At 41.2% G+C, this 19,761-nt stretch overlaps 1 protein-coding gene and 1 long non-coding RNA gene across 4 annotated transcripts in view; one reads left to right on the top strand and one right to left on the bottom strand.

Annotated features, from left to right (window-relative positions):
* Positions 1-6,570: 6,570 nt before the first annotated feature.
* ST6GAL1 (ST6 beta-galactoside alpha-2,6-sialyltransferase 1) overlaps positions 6,571-19,761 on the top strand; it is a 44,669-nt gene continuing 31,478 nt past the window's right edge. The window contains 2 exon segments of the mRNA NM_177517.1: positions 6,571-6,700; positions 12,114-12,762. Coding sequence (NP_803483.1) covers positions 12,165-12,762 — 598 coding nt within the window. The 5' untranslated portion in view covers positions 6,571-6,700; positions 12,114-12,164.
* LOC100847189 (uncharacterized) overlaps positions 16,016-19,761 on the bottom strand; it is a 99,712-nt gene continuing 95,966 nt past the window's right edge. For all 3 annotated transcript variants that reach the window (XR_009495103.1, XR_009495098.1, XR_009495099.1), the window contains one exon: positions 16,016-16,303. This is a non-coding gene — a long non-coding RNA (uncharacterized lncRNA). The remainder of the gene's footprint in view (positions 16,304-19,761) is intronic.

The raw sequence follows: 19,761 nt of genomic DNA, 5'->3' as shown, positions 1-19,761 counted from the left end.
AAAGGAGCTTATTTAGACCTCACGTAGTGGCTAAAGAGGCAACTTCTGTAATGTCCTGTATCTTTTTTCAGTTAATTCCTCCAGTAAAACAGAAACACTATTGACCATAACTTTTTTGTTTTCAAGCTCTTTGAAACTCTCCTTAATCTCAAATGATGTTGTCTAAGAAGAGTCTGCAAATCACCCTCATTCCTTACATAGCTTAATTTGAATATATTTGAACAAAACAACATTGCATTTTTTTATATTTGCTTTATTTTTGGCTGAATTACTTTAAATTTCATTTCTACTTCAAATACATAGTTCTTTTCTAACATAATCACATATATAATCATGATAATCCTATTATTATACCTAGCAAAATTAACAGTGATATCTTAATATTGTTACCTAATCTATATTCAGATAACCCAGTTTGTCGCCTGGTGTTGCTCTGTTCAAACCAAAGGCCTACAGATTGCATGTGATTGTTGTCTTTTTTTAAGCTTTTTTTTTTTTGTGCCCATTGACTTGATGAAACTAGTTCAGTTGTTCTATGGAGTGTCCCACTTTCTGGATATATCTGATAAATTAGGGTGTCTTTTGACTTGTTCTTCTTTCTCTTGTATTTCCTAAAAAACTAGAATTGCATATACAGATTAAACATCTTGGATAAGAATTTTCCATAGGTGGTGCTGTGTGCTTCACATTGTCTCACTTCAGAAAGCACAAACTATTGAGGTGTCCCATTGTTAGTGATGCTAAGACTGATCTGGGTCAGGCGGTGGTTGCTTCAATTAGAGTTTGTTTTTTTTTAGATAGGAGAAATAATAGCATGCCTATATGCTGATGATCTTTGACAGAAGGCTATCTATTGATGCAGAAGAAAAAAAGAGGGATTTTTAAGAACGTCCTTAAGTAGACAAGAGTGTGTAGAATCTATGGAAAAAGTTGGATATTGCAAGTATTGAATGCAGCCAATTTATTCGTAGTAATGAGATCATTTGGGCATAAGTGTAGGTAAGGTGAATAGCTGTTGTACAAAGGCATGTGTGTGACAGTTCTGTTCTGTTAGCTTCCTTTTTTTTTGTTCTGTGAATAAGTAGCAAGTTCATCAGGTGAGGGTAAGACGAATTTCTAGGGGGAGGAAGTCATACAGTCCTCTAGGAGAGTGGCAGATGAATTGACTGGACACGTACCATATCATTGCTATGAAACATTAAGAAACTACTTGCAGTTAGTAGTCATGAACGTGAAGTGAAATTGGTAAGCGTCATTGTGTGATTTTCTTTAACCATGTTCAGCTGCATACTTGCAGGCTGCAGTAGCACAGAGAGTTGAATTTAACCAGACTTGGGGGTTATGCAGCCATGCATGATGAGAGAGGTCAGTTGAATGACTGACCAGGGAATCTGAGGTGGATAGAAAGGAAAGGGAGGGCAGGGAGGAAGTGAGAGGCAGTGAGAAGGTGGTAGGATCAAACACAGAAGACTGTTGGAGTTGGGTACTGGTTGGACTAAGCTGCAGAGATGAGAGTGATGATGAGAGAGGGGATACCTGAAATCAAGACTATGAAGGGAGTATATTTTTTGGAAATGACAAGATCAAAGATATAACCTTGGAGTGCGTTGCTGCGGTCACAGTCTTTGGAATTGAAGAGATCAAAAAACTGAGAGCCCAGTTGTTGTTGTTCAGTCATGCACTTGTGTCCAGCTCTTGCAACCCCATGGACTGCAGCATGGCAGGCTTCCCTGTCCTTCACTGTCTCCCAGAGTTTGCTCAAACCCATGTCCGTTGAGTTTATGAAGCCATCCAACCATCTCATCATTTGTTTTCCCCTTCTTCTGCCCTCAATCTTCTCAGCATCAGGGTCTTTTTCAATGAGTTGGCTTTTCACATCAGGTGGCCAAAGTATTGGAGCTTCAGCTTCAGCACCAGTCCTTCCAATGATTTCCAACCCAAATCAATTCAGGGTTGATTTCCTTTAGGATTGACTGGTTTAATCTCCTTGCTGTCCAAGGAACTCTCAAGAGTCTTCTCCAGCACTGCAGTTCAAAAGCATCAATTCTTTGGTGCTCAGCCTTCTTTATGGTCCAACTCTCACATCCGTACATGACTCCTGGAAAGACCATAGCTTTGACTGTATGGACCTTTGTTGGCAAAGTAATGTCTCTGCTGTTTAATACACTGCATAGATTTTCATTGCTTTTTTTCCAAGGATCAAGTATCTTTTAATTTCATGACTGTAGTCACTCTCCACGGTGATTTTGAAGCCCAAGAAAATAAAGAGACCAGAGGACTAGAATAATTCTGTAAGTGGATATTAATGCTATGAACAGTTATGATGGAAATAGTGTTGGAAAGAATTATAGTAAGCCAGGAGCTAGCATATTCAAGGAATGAGGAAGAGTGTCCTGAGTGGAGGAGAAGGTGGGCAGCAAGGTGGGCGGTAGGCAGTGTGGCCTTCACAAGGTTGTCATGAGGATGAAATGAGTGGGTGCATGTGGTGGAGTTCCAGCACTGAGCATAGGCTCAGCAAGCATTACTGGTTTTCATTTTGAGTCTGTATGAATCTAGAGATCAAAGCTTAAAACACTGAGTTTATTTTTGCAAGTAGGTTGATTGCTCTTCATTTTAAGACCTTTATAACAGGCAGAGCTGCTCACACAGCCACATTTGACCTGGGGAAGTGGTGAATTTCCTGTCACTCAGCACGTTCAGCAGGCAGAATGAACATCTTCCAGTAACAGTGCTGTAAAGGGGACTCCAGCAATTGAAGGTGATGGGTAGGGAGATGGTGGGGGTGATTCTAAAAATTGAAGGGCATGGGGACAGGGGAGGAGAGGTGTCAGAGCTAGATTCTTTCTTTCATTCAAACATGACTGAGCACTTCTCAGTTATGGTGCAGAGCCTGGCTAGGTGCAGGGGGCCAGAGATGGATCTTACAGGCTGGGACAGACCTGCAAACATGTGATCTGGTGAGAGCCAGCACAGGCACAGCAGAGCTGTGACAATCTCTGTGGTGTCAAGAAAGGCTTCAAAGTCCAGGGGCACTTGAGCTAGTAGAGGAGGTTCGGGGGGGAGGTTTAGGTCCCATGAGAACAGGGTAGGAAAGGACATTTCAAGCAGAAGGAGCTCTCTGGGCAGGACTGCAAACGCATGGAAGAGCATGAGGCATTTGGAGTGCTACAACTGAGTTACTCTGGGCAAATCACTCTTCTTTCTTGTCTCAGTCTCCCTGTTTGTAAAATGGGGATAGCAGTGGTATCCTCTCAACCATGGGATGGTGAGGAGGGCAGGATGGTGAGGACTAAATGAAGTGATGTGGATAATTTTTGTCACAGTTCCTATTGCAATCCCTTTGGGTGTTTTATCTAACTCGATTCTTTAAATAATCCCATGAGATGGGCTCTGTTATTATTATTACCATTTTACAGATTAAAAAAACTGATTCCTAGGGGGTTGAACAGCTTGTCCAAGGTCATGTAAACTGGTGAGAGGCAGTTTGAACTCTTTCCCAGCTCAGTGTAATTCGAGTCCTTACTCTTAACTCTTAAGCTATGGTCAGTGCTTCACATGTAACTAGTATTACACACTTGGTAACTATTATTGTCATGAGTGCTAAAGTGTCTCTCCCAGAGAGTTGAGGATTCTATTACTGTTTCTGTAGCTGGTTGAAGATCACCACTGCTGGTATCTCATGACCAGCAGTGACTATTTTTGGAAGTCCCTCACCACCTACAGTACATATAGATCAATGATTATACCACTTGTTTCAATTGGTTGATTTTTAGAAATCAAGAGTGATTTTTAATCTCCTTAGAGGGCAAGTTGTTCTGAGTAAATGTGATGTGAGGGAGGAAGAACTGGGTTTGCTGCACTCCTCTGATGTCTGTGCAATGAACCCAAACACAGGTCTCATGGGCCAGCATTGAGGGGGTGGCAGTGAAGTGGCAAATACAGGTGAGAGTGGCATCCTAAGTGCCATGACTGCCCAGAGTGTTGTCTGTGAGGCCGCTGAGCAGGAACCCTGTCCATCAGTGGTGCCTGAGGTAAGCATAGACCTCTAAAGGATGGGCAACACTTCCCTCACTCACTCATTCAACAAATAATCCTTGTTTGTTGTCTCTTTGCGATCCCATGGACCACAGCCTGCCAGGTTCCTCTATTCATGGTGTCGGGGGAGTTTGAAGTTTCCTTGGTTCTGTCTTGTCCAACAAAAATTTGAAGCCACAAACGGCCCAGTGTTACAGCCCCTTGTAATTTCCTCGGACGGACCAGTGTTACAGTTCCGTGTTACAGCTCAGTTTTATTTCTAAAGCAAAGGAAAAGGCGTGAGGGCAGGTCGACCCAAAACACACAAAGAGAAGCCCCCAGCCCAATTTTGGCTCCTCTTTTTGTATGTTTTTTCTCCTCCCCCTGGGCCTGCCCTATGTAAATTGGGCTAGCCAGGAATGTTGTTTGTTTTACCTGAGGTCCTCATTTGGTCCTGGACCTTCCTTTGTTCTATTTTTGCGGGCTTTCCCCTTGTCTTTTAGCCACTGCCATTCTGGACTCCTTTTTCCTATTCTAACTACCTAAACAATGGGATTTCCCAGGCAAGAATATTGGAGTGTGTTGCCATTTCCTCCTCCAGGGGATCTTCCAGACCCAGGGATCGAAACCATGTCTCATTGAGTATCTCCCATATGCCAGACATGCATCTGGGCACTGAGGGTAGTAGTGAAGAACCAGCACTTACAGGGTTCACATTTTTAGTAGGAGGAGACAAATGGTAATCCAATAATAATATGAATGCTTGCATAATCACAAACCCCCCTCCCTCACCTCAGAGGAAACTTGTATGACATGAAAAGAAGGCTAGCTATCAGAGGCAATTTTTGGACTGTACCAGGAGGCTGCTAGGGAGCCAGTGCTTCTCTAAATGGATAAGGGGAGCCCTGACTGTTTTTTGACAAAGAGCAGAATGGCACCTCTCACTTCTGTCCTGTCCATCATGCCCAGGATCTGCCTGCCTGCCTCCTGGTCATGAAAAGCTCAGACACCCCAGCCTAGATATTTAGATATGTAGAACTTTTAGTCACAGTGATGTATGTACAGGTAACATTTTGTTTCACTTTCTTTGTTATAATATTTTAAGCATTTTATTTCGTGTTGCTACTTAAAATTCATATACCATTATATATATATTCTATCTGAATGTAAGTACCATAGTTTAATTATTTCACTATTGTTGTAAGCTTAATTATTAATTTTAGATTTTTTTCACCATAATAAATCTCTTTGAAACTGAAAGCTGTTTTTTCTTTTTGCACATGCAAATTGCTTCATAAAACTCATTCTTTGTCTCATGAATCTTCTTCCAATTCTCACCAAAGCTGTGTAAGGTAGGGAATTGTCTTATATGTGAGGAAATAGAAATATACAACTTTTTCCCCTTGGAATTATTTATTCAATCTTATTTCCTGGAAGTACAATAACTTGGTTCATAGTCATAAGCTCTTAATTCTTTGGTGTGATTACTTTCTAAAAAAGTTAAGTTAATTTCTACTGCTCTCTTGAAATATACCAATTTCATTATAATCTGCCTGTCAATGAGTATTATCATTTTGAAAACTACTGGTTAAAGTTAATTTTATAAACTAGTATCTTAATATTCCAGTTACCTCTTTTGGGTTTCTCTCAAGAGTAATCATAATTTCATATGTTTATTAATGGTATTTTCTGTTTTGTGATTTGTTTGCTCATGTTGATTGCCTGTTCATTTTTAAAGGCTTTTACTGTGAAACTTTTGCACACCTTGAGTCTTATTTTCCTTTTTATTACAATATTTTTATTGTATAGAAGTTGGAATTTTCATGCAACTATTAAATTTCCTTTGTTATTTTTCTACATTCCATCAGACGAAAGAAAGCTTACAAGTATAGAGTTCTATTTTTAGCTTCTAAAACACATTTTTATAATTTCTTGTAACTCTAAGAGTAATGCATGTACACTTAAAAATTTTTTCAATATACAAAAATTTATAAAAAAATGAAAATGCTCATTACTCCTTATTCTACCTTCCAGGTATGTGTGTGTGTGTATATATATATTGGTATAGTCTTTCCTCTTTCTCACATTTGAATTAAAAATTTTTTTTCTGAATTTCAGTTAACATTATACTCATAAAACTTTCATATATCATTAAATATTCTTTGATAATAAATAACTTTTAAAAGATCTGTTTAGAGTTCATTTCGGATGAACTGAATCCTGTCTTCTTAAAATTGCTATTTATGTATGCCCAAACCAGAGACTAAACAATTCTTTCTTCCCAGGTTGGTGTATGGTGCTTGCTTCATCTTTCTGTCATGTTCTTATTAGTATTGGACTATTTTTAGGATTTCTGTGCTGTTTATGAGCCCAGAACATTGCACCTGTAATTGACTTTTGTCTCTTTTTTTTTTCTGAGCCCCTGGGGCTTCCTGGATTGAGCCATACCAGGGCCCACATTGGAGTTTGGCAGAGGTCCCCGTCTATCTTTTTAATCTTTAACCTTTCTCCTCTTGGAAACTGGTGCTTTACTCTGTTTTACTGTCCTCTTTGTAGATGGTTTTTGATCATCCTGAGAAGAATGAGCCTTGGCCTCCAGACCCAGTAAAACAGACATCCATGGAGAACAGTGTTCGTTCCTGAGGACCTGGAGGGCTTGCAGCCCAGGAGGATTAGCTAGAAGCAGGTAAGGAACACCTGGAGGAGTGGGATGTGGAAGCAGCATGGGGGTCCATACTCTGTTTAGGAGAGGCACAGTGGAGTGCGCTGGTAAGAAGCCATAGGGGCTCAATGTATGGCTACAGCTTTGCTGTTTTCTTTGTGTTTTTTATTTATTTATTTTTCAGTGCCTAGTGTTGATAGGTGATTTGCCTATTTCTATAAACTATAAATATAAGATTTAAATTTATTCTGTAATTCAATCTACCTTTTTAAAGCACCTATTCTGGCCAAACCCTGCATTTGATACCCAGCAGGTAGTGATATAGTGATATAGATGGGGAGCCCTCCTTTGGGATTTTCTTTCTGTTGGTTCAGTGTTGGCTTATTCTCTGTAAGTGATAATGTGAGTTGTTACTTATTCCTCTAGAAGCCAGGTGGGGGTTGTTAGCATTCATTGATAAGTCCAATCAATTCAAGAATCCTTTATTGAATACCCACTGTGTTCCAGGTGTGAGGGGGCACTGGAATTTCAGAAATGAGCCAGGAGGAGTCTCCCTCTAGCAGGGGGTCAGTATGAAAAGCAAACATTACTGGGACTTCTCTGGTGGTCCAGTGGCTAAGACTTCATGCTCCCAGTGCAGGGGGCAGGGGTTTAATTCCTGGTCTGGGAAGTAAGATCCCACGTTGTAGAGCATGGCCTAAAGACGAAAATCAAAAGCAAGCATTACTAAACACTAGAGATGAATAGCAGGGAGCAAGAACAGTAGGGAAGGGGAGATGGCCTCCACAGGAGCCCAGAAACGGAAAGGCTGTTTGGTTGCCAGGCAAATGGACAAGAGGAGAGATTCCAGCAGTGCAAAATTGTAGAGAAGTAAGAAGGCAATCAGACAAATGATTGAGAAATTAAAAACTTGGACTATTTTCCCAAAGAATTTGGGGAAAAATATTTACTATTCCTTTCCTTCAGTCTGGGCTGTTCAGATGAAACTTATTCAGTCTGTGTCTCTCTGTAGCAGCTTGAGAGATGAGATTGACTCTCTAAGTCCCTCTGACTAGAGGGTCTAGCCAGTGGTGGACTTGGAGCCTCAACAGAGGATGGTGTTCAGAGAACTGGGAGCCCTGACATGAGGTTTCAGATGAGTGCCCATGGCACTCATGACAGTTCAGTTCAGTTCAGTCACTCAGTCGTGTCTGACTCTTTGCGACCCCATGAATCGCAGCACGCCAGGCCTCCCTGTCCATCACCAACTCCCGGAGTTAACTCAAACTCACGTCCATCAAGTCAGTGATGCCATTCAGCCATCTCATCCTCTGTCGTCCCCTTTTCCTCCTGCCTCCAGTCCCTCCCAGCATCAGGGTCTTTTCCAATGAGTCAACTCTTCGCATGAGTACTGGAGTTTCAGCTTTAGCATCATTCCTTCCAAAGAAATCCCAGGGCTGATCTCCTTCAGAATGGACTGGTTGGATCTCCTTGAAGTCCAAGGGACTCTCAAGAGTCTTCTCCAGAGCACTGACCTTAAAGGCTGAGGTGCTCTTGAAGTTGTAAGAGTGTGTATGGTTGAAGGTTTGGAGAACTCTTCTTTCCCGGGAAACCTGACCTTTGAGGGCAGGGTTTGGCAGGAAGCTGAACACAAGCCCTTCTGAGCCTCGGCCCAGTGAGATAGTGAACCAGGTTCCACATCCCTACCTCCTGTCTTATTTCACTTATACACATAAAAGTTAAGTCCAAACTCCATCATTACCAAATCACTCACGCAACTTTGAAAATTATTTATGTTTACAAAATCATAGTTTCTTTATTTCTTAATAAAATTTCCTCTGCTTATCTCACAGGGTTGTACTGGGTCTCATAAATCCAATTGCTGGGTCACCTAAATGGTAAAATAGTGCACAGTAGCAGTGTCAGCACAGATAGTGAGGGTGTTTATTTTGTGATTGTCCAGCAGTTATCTCATTAGAGACCCTGAATTCTGAGTCTTAAGTCAACACTGACTTTTCACTGTACTTTTTCACAATGCCTGTCCATTAATGCAAAAACCATGGACTTTTAGTCAGACAAATCTGGGTTGGAATTCTGGATTATAAGTATGCTCACCAAACTCAGGAGAAGAATAGAGGAAATAAGTACTGGCAAGGGTGTGGAGAAAAGGAACCCTCATACACTGTTGGTGGGGGTGTAAATTTGTGTATCCACTGTGGAAAACAGTATGGAGTTAGCTTAAAAAATTAAATATAGGACTACTGTGTAATCAAGGCAGTTCCACTCCTGGGTATTTATCCTGGAAAACAAAAAGCTAATTCAAAAGATTTATGCATGCCAATGTTCATTGCAGAATTACCTATAATTTATAATTGCCAAGATATGGAAGCATCCTAAGTATCCATCAACAGATGACTGAATAAAGAGTATGTGATATATACATGTATATACACAAACACAATGGAATATCACTCGGCCATTAAAAAGAATAAAGCCATACCATAAAACCTTGCATTTTGTGATATGGATGGACCCAAGGAATATTATGCTAAGTGAAATAAGTCAGAGAGTGAGAGACCCACAAATACTGTACATTTTCACTTACATGTGGAATCTACAAAAAAAAAAACAGAAACAGACTTAGAGTTACAGAGAACAAACTAATGGTTGCCAGAGGGAAGGGTGATAGGGGGAAGTGTGAGAGAGGTAAAGGGGGTTTGAGGTATAAACTACTAGTTATACTTAAGTGTGCTGGTGTGGCTGGCTGGCTAGAGTATCAGTTATAAATAAGTCAGAGGGATGTAATGTACCACATAGAGACTATAGTAAAAAATGTTATAATGGTACATAAACACAAGCTGGAATCAAGATTGCTGGGAGAAATATCAATAACCTCAGATATGCAGATGACACCACCCTTATGGCAGAAAGTGAAGTGGAACTAAAAAGCCTCTTGATGAAAGTGAAAGAGGAGAGTGAAAAAGTTGGCTTAAAGCTCAACATTCAGAAAGCGAAGATCATGGCATCCAGTCCCACCACTTCATGGGAAATAGATGGGGAAACAGTGTCAGACATTTTTTTTTTTCTGGGCTCCAAAATCACTACAGATGGTGACTGCAGCCATGAAATTAAAAGACACTTACTCCTTGGAAGGAAAGTTATGACCAACCTAGATAGCATATTCAAAAGCAGAGACATTACTTTGCCAACAAAGGTTCGTCTAGTCAAGGCTATGGTTTTTCCTGTGGTCATGTATGGATGTGAGAGTTGGACTGTGAAGAAGGCTGAGCACTGAAGAATTGATGCTTTTGAACTGTGGTGTTGGAGAAGACTCTTGAGAGTCCCTTGGACTGCAAGGAGATCCAATCAGTCCATTCTGAAGGAGATCAGCCCTGAAATTTCTTTGGAAGGAATGATGCTAAAGCTGAAACTCCAGTACTTTGGCCACCTCATGCGAAGAGTTGACTCATTGGAAAAGACTCTGATGCTGGGAGGGATTGGGGGCAGGAGGAGAAAGGGACGACAGAGGATGAGATGGCTGGATGGCATCACTGACTCGATGGACGTGAGTCTGAGTGAACTCCGGGAGTTGGTGATGGTCAGGGAGGCCTGGCGTGCTGTGATTCATGGGGTCGCGAAGAGTCGGACACGACTGAGCGACTGAACTGAACTGAATCTATAAAAATATCAAATCACTGTTTTAGACCTGTAACTAACATTATAAGTGACCTGTACTTCAGTTATACTTGATGAAGGACCTGAAGTTTAGGTTGATGAGTCATGGCCAGCGCTCCACTCTGCCACTGTTTGCCGTTCCACATTGCCTCCATGTGGCTCTCATGCCCGTGGGCGCTGGCGGGGGTGGGCTCTAACCTTCTGTGCCTTATATTTACCTAGTTCAAAGTCCATGAATGTCATTCTCCTTTGGTGTTCCCAGGACCAGTGAATGAGACATGGCAGAGATGATTACTCCACAGAAACAGGTGCAGAGAGGTTAAGAGACTTGCCTAAGGCCACCAAGAGTGGGGACAAGAAGCCAGGTTCTGTGATACCCATTTCAGTACTCCTACCGCCTTATCTCTGATAACCTTAGGAGCAGGCTTCCTGGAAGTCGACTATAGATCTGTTTCTTTTTTTTTTTTTTTTTGAATTTTTAAAAATTATGGTTGATTACAATGTTCTGTTAATTACTACTGTATAGATTCTTAATCAGTTAGCAAAATCCTAGGGGTAGTTGCTTTAACTCATTATGGTAAATAAACCTAGTTACTTAGGGAATAAGTTAATGTTTTCCAGAAGATTACAGACATTATTTGAATTCAAAGTTCTTCCATTTTCCGTTCAGTTTGACAATAAATTCTGGGAAAGCAAAGTAGGTCTTTACTCAGATATAAAGGAGCCTATTCAGGCTCTATTTAATTTGTGAAGTCCATTTTCTAGAACTTTCAGCATCCTGGACATGATGCAGTGAAAGGGTCACGGGTTAGGAAAGCAAGTGCGCTTGGATTTGAATCTCAATCTACTATTCACGCAGTTCTGTGATCCTAGGCATTTCTCTTAGTTTCTCAGCACCTCAGGTGGTTAATCTATAAAAATGGAGATTATGGCACCATCATGGTTGGTGATGGTTAGGGCTTTTCTGCACAGCTCTGGAGATGCCCTTCATGTTAGGTTATTATTAACATGGTGCTCACTGATATTGTTTATCATGATGCCCCCTGGTTTATGATGAAATTAAATGAAATAACCTCCTATGTGCTTAATGCATTTTTGTTTTCATTTCCTTAACTGGTCACATATCTGCTATCTTATTAGGAGATCCCATCTTCTGCTATGAGGAGAGTCAGTTTCCTGCCACATGCAGAACTCCATAAACCTGAATGTTCTATTGTGAAGCTAACCCTTGGCTTTCTTCTCGCACAGGAATCTAGCACCAGAGCCTTTAGAGAAATGCACTGTGCACCTACCACACCGTCTATGGTGAGAGGTCTCTTCCTGGCAATTTTAAAAGGAGGCCAGGCCTTTTTATGGAGTTTGGCTTCCTGTGACATAGACACGTCAGCCTGCTCTGCTGTTCTCTTTTAGTTTTTCAAGCATGTATGCCTTCCTTGAACAAATAGTGTGAGGCCCTAGGAACTGAGTGTGTAAGTTGTGGTTCTTGACCTCAGGAAGCCAGACTGAGACAACAGGAAACTAAGATTCAGGGAGTACAAAGGTGTGGTGGGCAAGTCCATAGAGTGCTCATGGTTCAGAGAGGAAGATGAGAGTGTCTGAGGATGACTTTCTACATTTCAAGCCCAAACTGAGGGTGATTTTTTTTTATTTTGGAGACTTGCTGAAAATGGGAGATAGGCATGGGCTGGAATTCAGTTCTCGTCACTCTAAAGCCATTGCTTAGCTCGTCATTACTTTTGGCTGTTCTTTACATCACTTTCTGCCTTGTCTCACTTCTTTTTAGGCATATTTTCCTGCTCAGAACAGCGTGGTTTCCTTGAACACGTCCTTCATTATGACTCGCACCAGCTTGAAGAAAAAAGTCTTCAGCTGCTGTGTGCTCATCTTTCTCCTGTTTGCCATCATCTGTGTGTGGAAAGAAAAGAAGAAAGGGAATTACTATGAGTTCCTTAAACTGCAAAACAAGGAATACCAGGTGTTGCAGGGCCTGGAGAAACTGGCCGTGAGCTCTAGTTCCCAACCTGTGTCCTCCAGCAGCACCCACAACCCCCAGAGGAACATCCAGGCACTCGGTGGTCCCAAGGCCAAGTTGAAGGCTACCTTCCAGGTGTGGGACAAGGACAGCTCCTCCAAAAACCTTGCCCCCAGGCTGCAAACTATCCGGAAGAATTATCTGAACATGAACAAGTACAAAGTGACGTACAAGGGGCCAGGGCCCGGGGTCAAGTTCAGCGCAGAGGCCCTGCTTTGCCACCTCCGGGACCACGTCAACATTTCAATGATAGAGGCCACAGATTTTCCCTTCAACACCTCTGACTGGGAGGGCTACCTGCCTCAGGAGGACATTAGGACCAAGGCTGGGCCGTGGGGCAGGTGTGCTGTGGTCTCTTCAGCAGGATCTCTGAAGTCCTCCCGGCTGGGCCGAGAAATAGGTGGGTTCTGCCGTGTAGAGACTGTTATCTGAGTGGCCAGTGCTCATTTGGACCATCTGGGCACGTGGACAGGGGTGGGGACTAGCAGTCCCAGTATGGCTCTTGGACTGGTGGAGCAGCCCAGTCGGTGTTTCTCAGATGTGCTTCACGAGTCAGAGGTGGCAAGGGGGCAGTGGAGAGAATGGGGATCCAGTCTTCCAGCAGCTTTATTAATTCGAATAGCTCTATTTTGATCCATTTTAAATACTGGTGTCCTACAGAAAATTTTGTTTGAAAAGAAAGTTCCTTTGCTACCAAGAAGGAAAACACTGCATTAACATTTAAAAATATTTAAAGCATAGATCTCTACTTTATCTTCAGGTCCTGAAATTCTATAATTTACTGATTAATTAACAACTAATTATCTCTTTTGGCCTCAATGACCTAACTAATTTTTAGTTTTGCTCTTTGAAAGGAGTTAATTGGGGATTCTGGACCAATTCAGGAGGTTCACAAATCCCTACAATCATATGAAAACTATGTGCTGTTTATGTGTGTTTAACATGCGTATCTGTATAATTCAGCCTGCGTTGTTCCAAAGAGAGAGTCCATAGCTTTCTGTTGTATCTCAAAGGGGTCCGTGACCCCCAAAATCGTTAAAAATCACTGATGAGAATATATAAATTTGCTTTTCCCAAAATTTGTCATAGTTCATTAAGATAGACAAACTAGGGTTAACATATACACTATATGAAAGAGATAAACCAACAAGAACCTGCTGTATAACATAGGGAACTAGTCTCAATATTTTATAATAACCTATGAGGGAAAAGAATCTGAAGAAAAATATATATATGTATTTCATGGGCTTCCCAGGAGGGGAAAGAACTGGCCTGCCAGTACAGGAGGAATAAGAGACTGGGGTTTCATCCCTGGGTTGGGAAGATCACCTGGAGGAGGAAATGGCAACCTACTTCAGTATTCTTGCCTAGAGAATCCCTTGGACAGAGGAGCCTGGTGGGCTACGGTCCATAGGGTCACACACAGTTGGACACAGCTGAAGTGATGTAGCATGCATATATATGTATATGGGGTGTGTGTGTATGTATATGATTCACTGTGCAATACCCATGAAGCTGATGCAACATCGTAAATCAGCTATATTTCAGAGGCTCAAGAGGGAGGGGAGATATATAGATATAGATATATATAGATATCTATGTATCTATAGATATATAGTCATAATGTAAAATTATGACTGATTTGTGCTGTTGCACGGCAGAGATCAACACAACATTGTAAAGCAATTATCTTCTAATAAAAAAATAAACTATACTTCAATAGAAATAAACTTAAAAAAGTAGAAAGTTGATCCAGATTTGTAAACATAGATATAGCACAGTGCTATGGATTTGCTTAATGTGCCTTAGTTCGATTGTTCTGAGAGAATGTGTTTTCCATGATTGTGAAATGAATTAGGCTAAAGAAAGCAAAGCACAGGAAGCCTAGCTCTTCTGTCAGGCCCTGGAAGGTACTGGAGCAGGTGAGGTCATATGTCTCCTTTTTTATTTCCTTCATATGACTGCCAGGAAAAATGGTCTGAAACCGAGCATAGGCTCTCAAAAGAAGAAAAGTAGACCCAAATTAGATTCTCTAGAGCAGAAAGAAGTGATGAGATCATATTTTATACTTCCCCAAATGGGCAGCACTTAGGAATAAAAGCTGCCAAGATAACCAACCCCACCCCAACTTTTGCTTTTGCTTTTTTGGTTTCTTTTGGACTTCGTTTTCTAGAAGCTAAATGTAATTGGTTTTTATTTCATCTATAATGGAACTAGATTTCTTTCTTCCTTCCCCAATTTTTCTTTTAATGGTAATGTTTAGAATATTCCAGGTGTTAGCTGATCCTCTTCTTCAAGTCACCATTGCCTGCCTGGCTGGAATTGTGTTGAAGTTTCAGGTAGAACCTAATACTTCCATGAATTGGAACTATAATCTTTATTTTTATGTACTTCATAAAACATTGGAGGGGTTTAACTAAACTTTAAAATAATCTTTTTCTATAGACTGCAGTTATCATTTCAAATATGTGATTTCATGGAAGGACTTTGATCCTGAGATCTAACAAAAATCATTAGAGTCAATCGAAGAGTTGACTCGTTGGAAAAAGACTCTGATGCTGGGAGGGATTGGGGGCAGGAGGAGAAGGGGACGACAGAGGATGAGATAGCTGGGTGGCATCACTGACTCGATGGACGTGAGTCTGAGTGAACTCCGGGAGTTGGTGATGGACAGGGAGGCCTGGCGTGCTGTGTGATTCATGGGGTTACAAAGAGTCGGACATAACTGAGCGACTGAACTGAACTGAACAAAAATCGTGTGCTAGACTTCAAATGTTCTGCCTTTTATTGGGTATTTCCCTTGGGCATTTAGTCTAACAAATACGTTAAGAAATTAATTCATGTATTCTTTTATTCCCTCATGGATTCATCAACAGTATCAAGTAGGAACTTAGAATACAAAGAGGAAAGAGAGAGGAAAGGCCTTCTGTTAAAGGCCTCTGAGCTTGCCAGGCCCACAGCCTTCCCATCACATCTGGAATTTGTCCAGCTTATTCCCAACTGTTGAATATATCAAATAGTTTCAAATTGTTTGCTCTTAAACGTAGTACTGCTAATGAGTTTTGTGAAGATAACTTAAGTGACTGCTGCTGCTAAGTTGCTTCAGTCGTGTCTGACTCTGTGTGACCCCATAGACGGCAGCCCACCAGGCTCCCCCGTCCCTGGGATTCTCCAGGCAAGAACACTGGAGGGGGTTGCCATTTCCTTCGCCAATGCATGAAAGTGAAAAGTGAAAGTGAAGTCGCTTAGTTGTGTACGACTCCTAGTGACCCCATGGACTGCAGCCCACCAGGCTCCTCCATCCATGGGATTTGCCAGGCAAGAGTACTGGAGTGGGGTGCCATTGCCTTCTCCGTAAGTGACTACTACTGCCCTCCAAAGGGGAAATACCCTCAGGAGCAGGGCTAGAAGACCAAGTAACATATGTTTTAGGGCTCTTTTTCTGGGGCATTACAAAACTGTTTATCAGAGGAACTGTAACAATGTGTTGTGTCTCTGGCAGTCCCACAAACCAGCCAACAGTGGGCATAGTAATTTTTAATTGTTTTTGATACATACACATGTAAAGTATCTTAGATTTGTTTGAATATTCATTTCAAGCAGTAGCACACTTAACAAATATTATAACTAATAGGAGTAACACGTATGGTGCAACTGCTGTGTGAGTAACAAGCCTTGCTCTTTTAATCCTCCCAGTAATCCCATGAGGTAGGTATAATTATTGTCCCCGTTTTACTGATGAGCCAAGTATTAACACTCAGAAAGCTTACACAGCTGGTTGATAGTAGACTGGGACTTGAAACTGGGGTGTTTGACTCCAAGGCCCCCACACTTAGCCTAAACTCTTCTTTTGTGCCCCATGGTGATTGTAGTTTTATAATAATGAATGAATCCCTTGTCAGGTTAAAATAATAACTTCATATTCTTCCTGATTTTCTCTCCTAGAAGAGAGGAGAAGAGCATTCTGAGACAAAAGTAAGAAGCGAAGGCTGCATGGAAAAAAAAAAGTGCAGAGCATGTTTAAGCATCACAAATAACCCTGTTTGGCTGGGAGGTAGGGTCTCACAGGGTGAAGAGGGCTGAGAAATGAGATCGGAAGGGTAGTCAGGGTTCAGTTCTTAGAGGAAGTTGACCATCATAATAAGGACTTTGAATTTGGTTCTTTAAGCCATGGAGAGGCCTAGAAAGTTTTGAGCAAGCAAGTGTTGGGATCATGTGTGTTTCAGAGAGGTTTCATATGTCTCTGGGTCTCCTTGTCTCAGGGGATTGCAATCTAATCTCTCTGCTGTTAGGGAATATTGCCACATCCAATGGGAAGTGCCAGGTCTGTTGAGCAGTGGTGGTGGTGGTGGGAAGAAAAGGTTTGACTTGAGAGGCTTGGTGAGGTGGAAGAGACAGAACTTGGTTCTAATTAGACATGATCTTGAGTCTAATTGGTAGGGGTAGAAGCCAGGGTCTCTGGCCAGGGAGCAGGCTATATTATATCAGCAGGGAGCATTCTTCTGGAGGAAGACAGGTTCCATTTTGGATGTTCTAAGTCTGAAGTGTTTGTGGGTAGATACCCACTATGCAGTTGGGTATTTGCTTTCAGGGAAGTGTAAGGGTGGGAGATTAAGAGTCATTTGTTTCAAGGTGATAGTTGTAATCCAGAAAAGAAGATTGATGAGAAAACCTAAAGCAAAGTTTACATTTGAAGGGCAAGGAAATAACAGGGACAAACAAAAAAAAGAAAAAATCAGAAGGACCAGTAGGAAAGGCTGAAGTGAAGCAGGTGTACCACATGATGGAAGGCAAAAGTGGGTAGAGTTTGGGCATATTTTTGGGCAGATGGAGTTCCTGGGCAGAGTGATGACTGGGAAGACACCCTTGGATATTGAGTAGCTCAGACAGCATGATTGTTTATATCAGGGTTCAGCAAACTTTCCCTATAAAGGGCCAGATGGCAAATATTTTTGGTTTTGAAGACATACAGTGTCTCTTAAAATGACTGCTATTTTAGTGCAAAATCAACCACCTGCGTGCATGCATGCTCATTTGCTCAGTCATGATTGATTCTTTGTGACCCCAAGGACTGTAGATGGCCAGGCTCCTCTATCCATGGGATTCTCCAGGCAAGAATACTGGAGTGTGTTGCCATTCCCTTCTCCAGGGAATCTTCCTGACCCAGGGATCGAACCCGTGTCTCCTACATTGCAGGCAGATTCTTTACCATCTGAAAATCAACCACAGACAGTAATAAATGAATGTATCTGGTTATGTTCCAATAAAACTTTATTTACAAAGATGAGGCAGGTCAGATTTGCTCTGTGGGCCATAGTTTGCCCACCCCAATCTGTGTCATATCTAGTTTTCCTAGTCAGAATCAGAATATGGTCTTCCATACATGGTTATATGATTCATTAAGCTCATTGGAAAATATAAAAAAATATTTGGTCCAAGTAGTGATAAAATTTCTTTCACCATGATTTCTAGCTATTTGGAGTTATTATACCCGGACCCAGTAGCTGTGGATTTCTCCTGGTGATTTCCTCAAGACCTATTCAAGCCTGAAAGTTTTTTAGTCTTCAATAGCAATAGCAAAGGACAGTTTGACAAATAAGAATCTAATCCCTTTTTTTATAAGCGTAAATTTAGTGGTCTGTTTTAAAGTTTTCTTCTTTGATTTTTTTTTTTAAATCTTAGAATAAAATTCAAACTTCATACCTTCATAGCACAGCCTGCATGGTTTGCTTTTTTCCAGTCTCTTCCACTGCATCCTTTATTTTTTCTTTCCCTCATTCACTTGTTCCCAGTTAAGTCCTTACCCTCCTTAGGGTCTTGACACTGCTGTGTCCTCTGGCTGGAATTTACTTTCCTGGACCCTTCCCATATATATGTATATTTTTTTCAGATTCTTTTCCATTATAGGTTACTTTTGTGCCACAGTACTGATCACAATCTGTAGTTATCTTGAATATAGGTTGTTGTGCTTATTTATTGCCTTTCTCTTTACTGTGGATTTCAAGGTCTCTAAGGGCAAGGACCTTGATTTCTTGCTCACAACCATTGTCTCCAGTGCCAGGCAGAGAGTAGGTGTTTAATCAGTATTTATTTATTTATTCATTTTATTTTTTTTTAATTTTATTTTATTTTTAAACTTTACAAATTGTATTAGTTTTGCCAAATATCAAAATGAATCCGCCACAGGTATACATGTGTTCCCCATCCTGAACCCTCCTCCCTCCTCCCTCCCCATACCATCCCTCTGGGTCGTCCCAGTGCACTAGTCCCAAGCATCCAGTATCGTGCATCGAACCTGGACTGGCAACTTGTTTCATACATGATATTATACATGTTTCAATGCCATTCTCCCACATCTTCCCACCCTCTCCCTCTGCAACAGAGTCCATAAGACTGTTCTATACATCAGTGTCTCTTTTGCTGTCTCATACACAGAGTTATTACTATCTTTCTAAATTCCATATATATGCGTTAGTATACTGTGTTGGTGTTTTTCCTTCTGGCTTACTTCACTGTGTATAATCGGCTCCAGTTTCATCCACCTCATTAGAACTGATTCAAATGTATTCTTTTTAATGGCTGAGTAATATTCCATTGTGTATATGTACCACTGCTTTCTTATCCATTCATCTGCTGATGGACATCTAGGTTGCTTCCATGTCCTGGCTATTATAAACAGTGCTGTGATGAACACTGGGGTACACGTGTCTCTTTCCCTTCTGGTTTCCTCAGTGTGTATGCCCAGCAGTGGGATTGCTGGATCATAAGGCAGCTCTATTTCCAGTTTTTTAAGGAATCTCCACACTGTTCTCCATAGTGGCTATACTAGTTTGCATTCCCACCAACAGTGTAAGAGGGTTCCCTTTTCTCCACACCCTCTCCAGCATTTATTGCTTGTAGACTTTTGGATCGCAGCCATTCTGACTGGTGTGAAATGGTACCTCATTGTGGTTTTGATTTGCATTTCTCTGATAATGAGTGATGTTGAGCATCTTTTCATGTGTTTGTTAGCCCTCTGTATGTCTTCTTTGGAGAAATGTCTATTTAGTTCTTCGACCCATTTTTTGGTTGGGTCATTTATTTTTCTGGAATTGAGCTGTAGGAGTTGCTTATATATTTTTGAGATTAGTTGTTTGTCAGTTGCTTCGTTTGCTATTATTTTCTCCCATTCTGAAGGCTGTCTTTTCACCTTGCTAATAGTTTCCTTTGTTGTGCAGAAGCTTTTAAGTTTAATTAGGTCCCATTTGTTTATTTTTGCTTTTATTTCCAATATTCTGGGAGGTGGGTCATAGAGGATCCTGCTGTGATGTATGTCGGAGAGTGTTTTGCCTATGTTCTCCTCTAGGAGTTTTATAGTTTCTGGTCTTACATTTAGATCTTTAATCCATTTTGAGTTTAT

This window comes from Bos taurus, chromosome 1 (genome assembly GCF_002263795.3).
Source record: "Bos taurus isolate L1 Dominette 01449 registration number 42190680 breed Hereford chromosome 1, ARS-UCD2.0, whole genome shotgun sequence".
In the NCBI taxonomy this organism is placed as follows: Eukaryota; Metazoa; Chordata; class Mammalia; order Artiodactyla; family Bovidae; genus Bos; species Bos taurus.
Note: the sequence above shows the minus strand (reverse complement) of the source record. Positions and strands in the feature narration are given on the sequence as shown.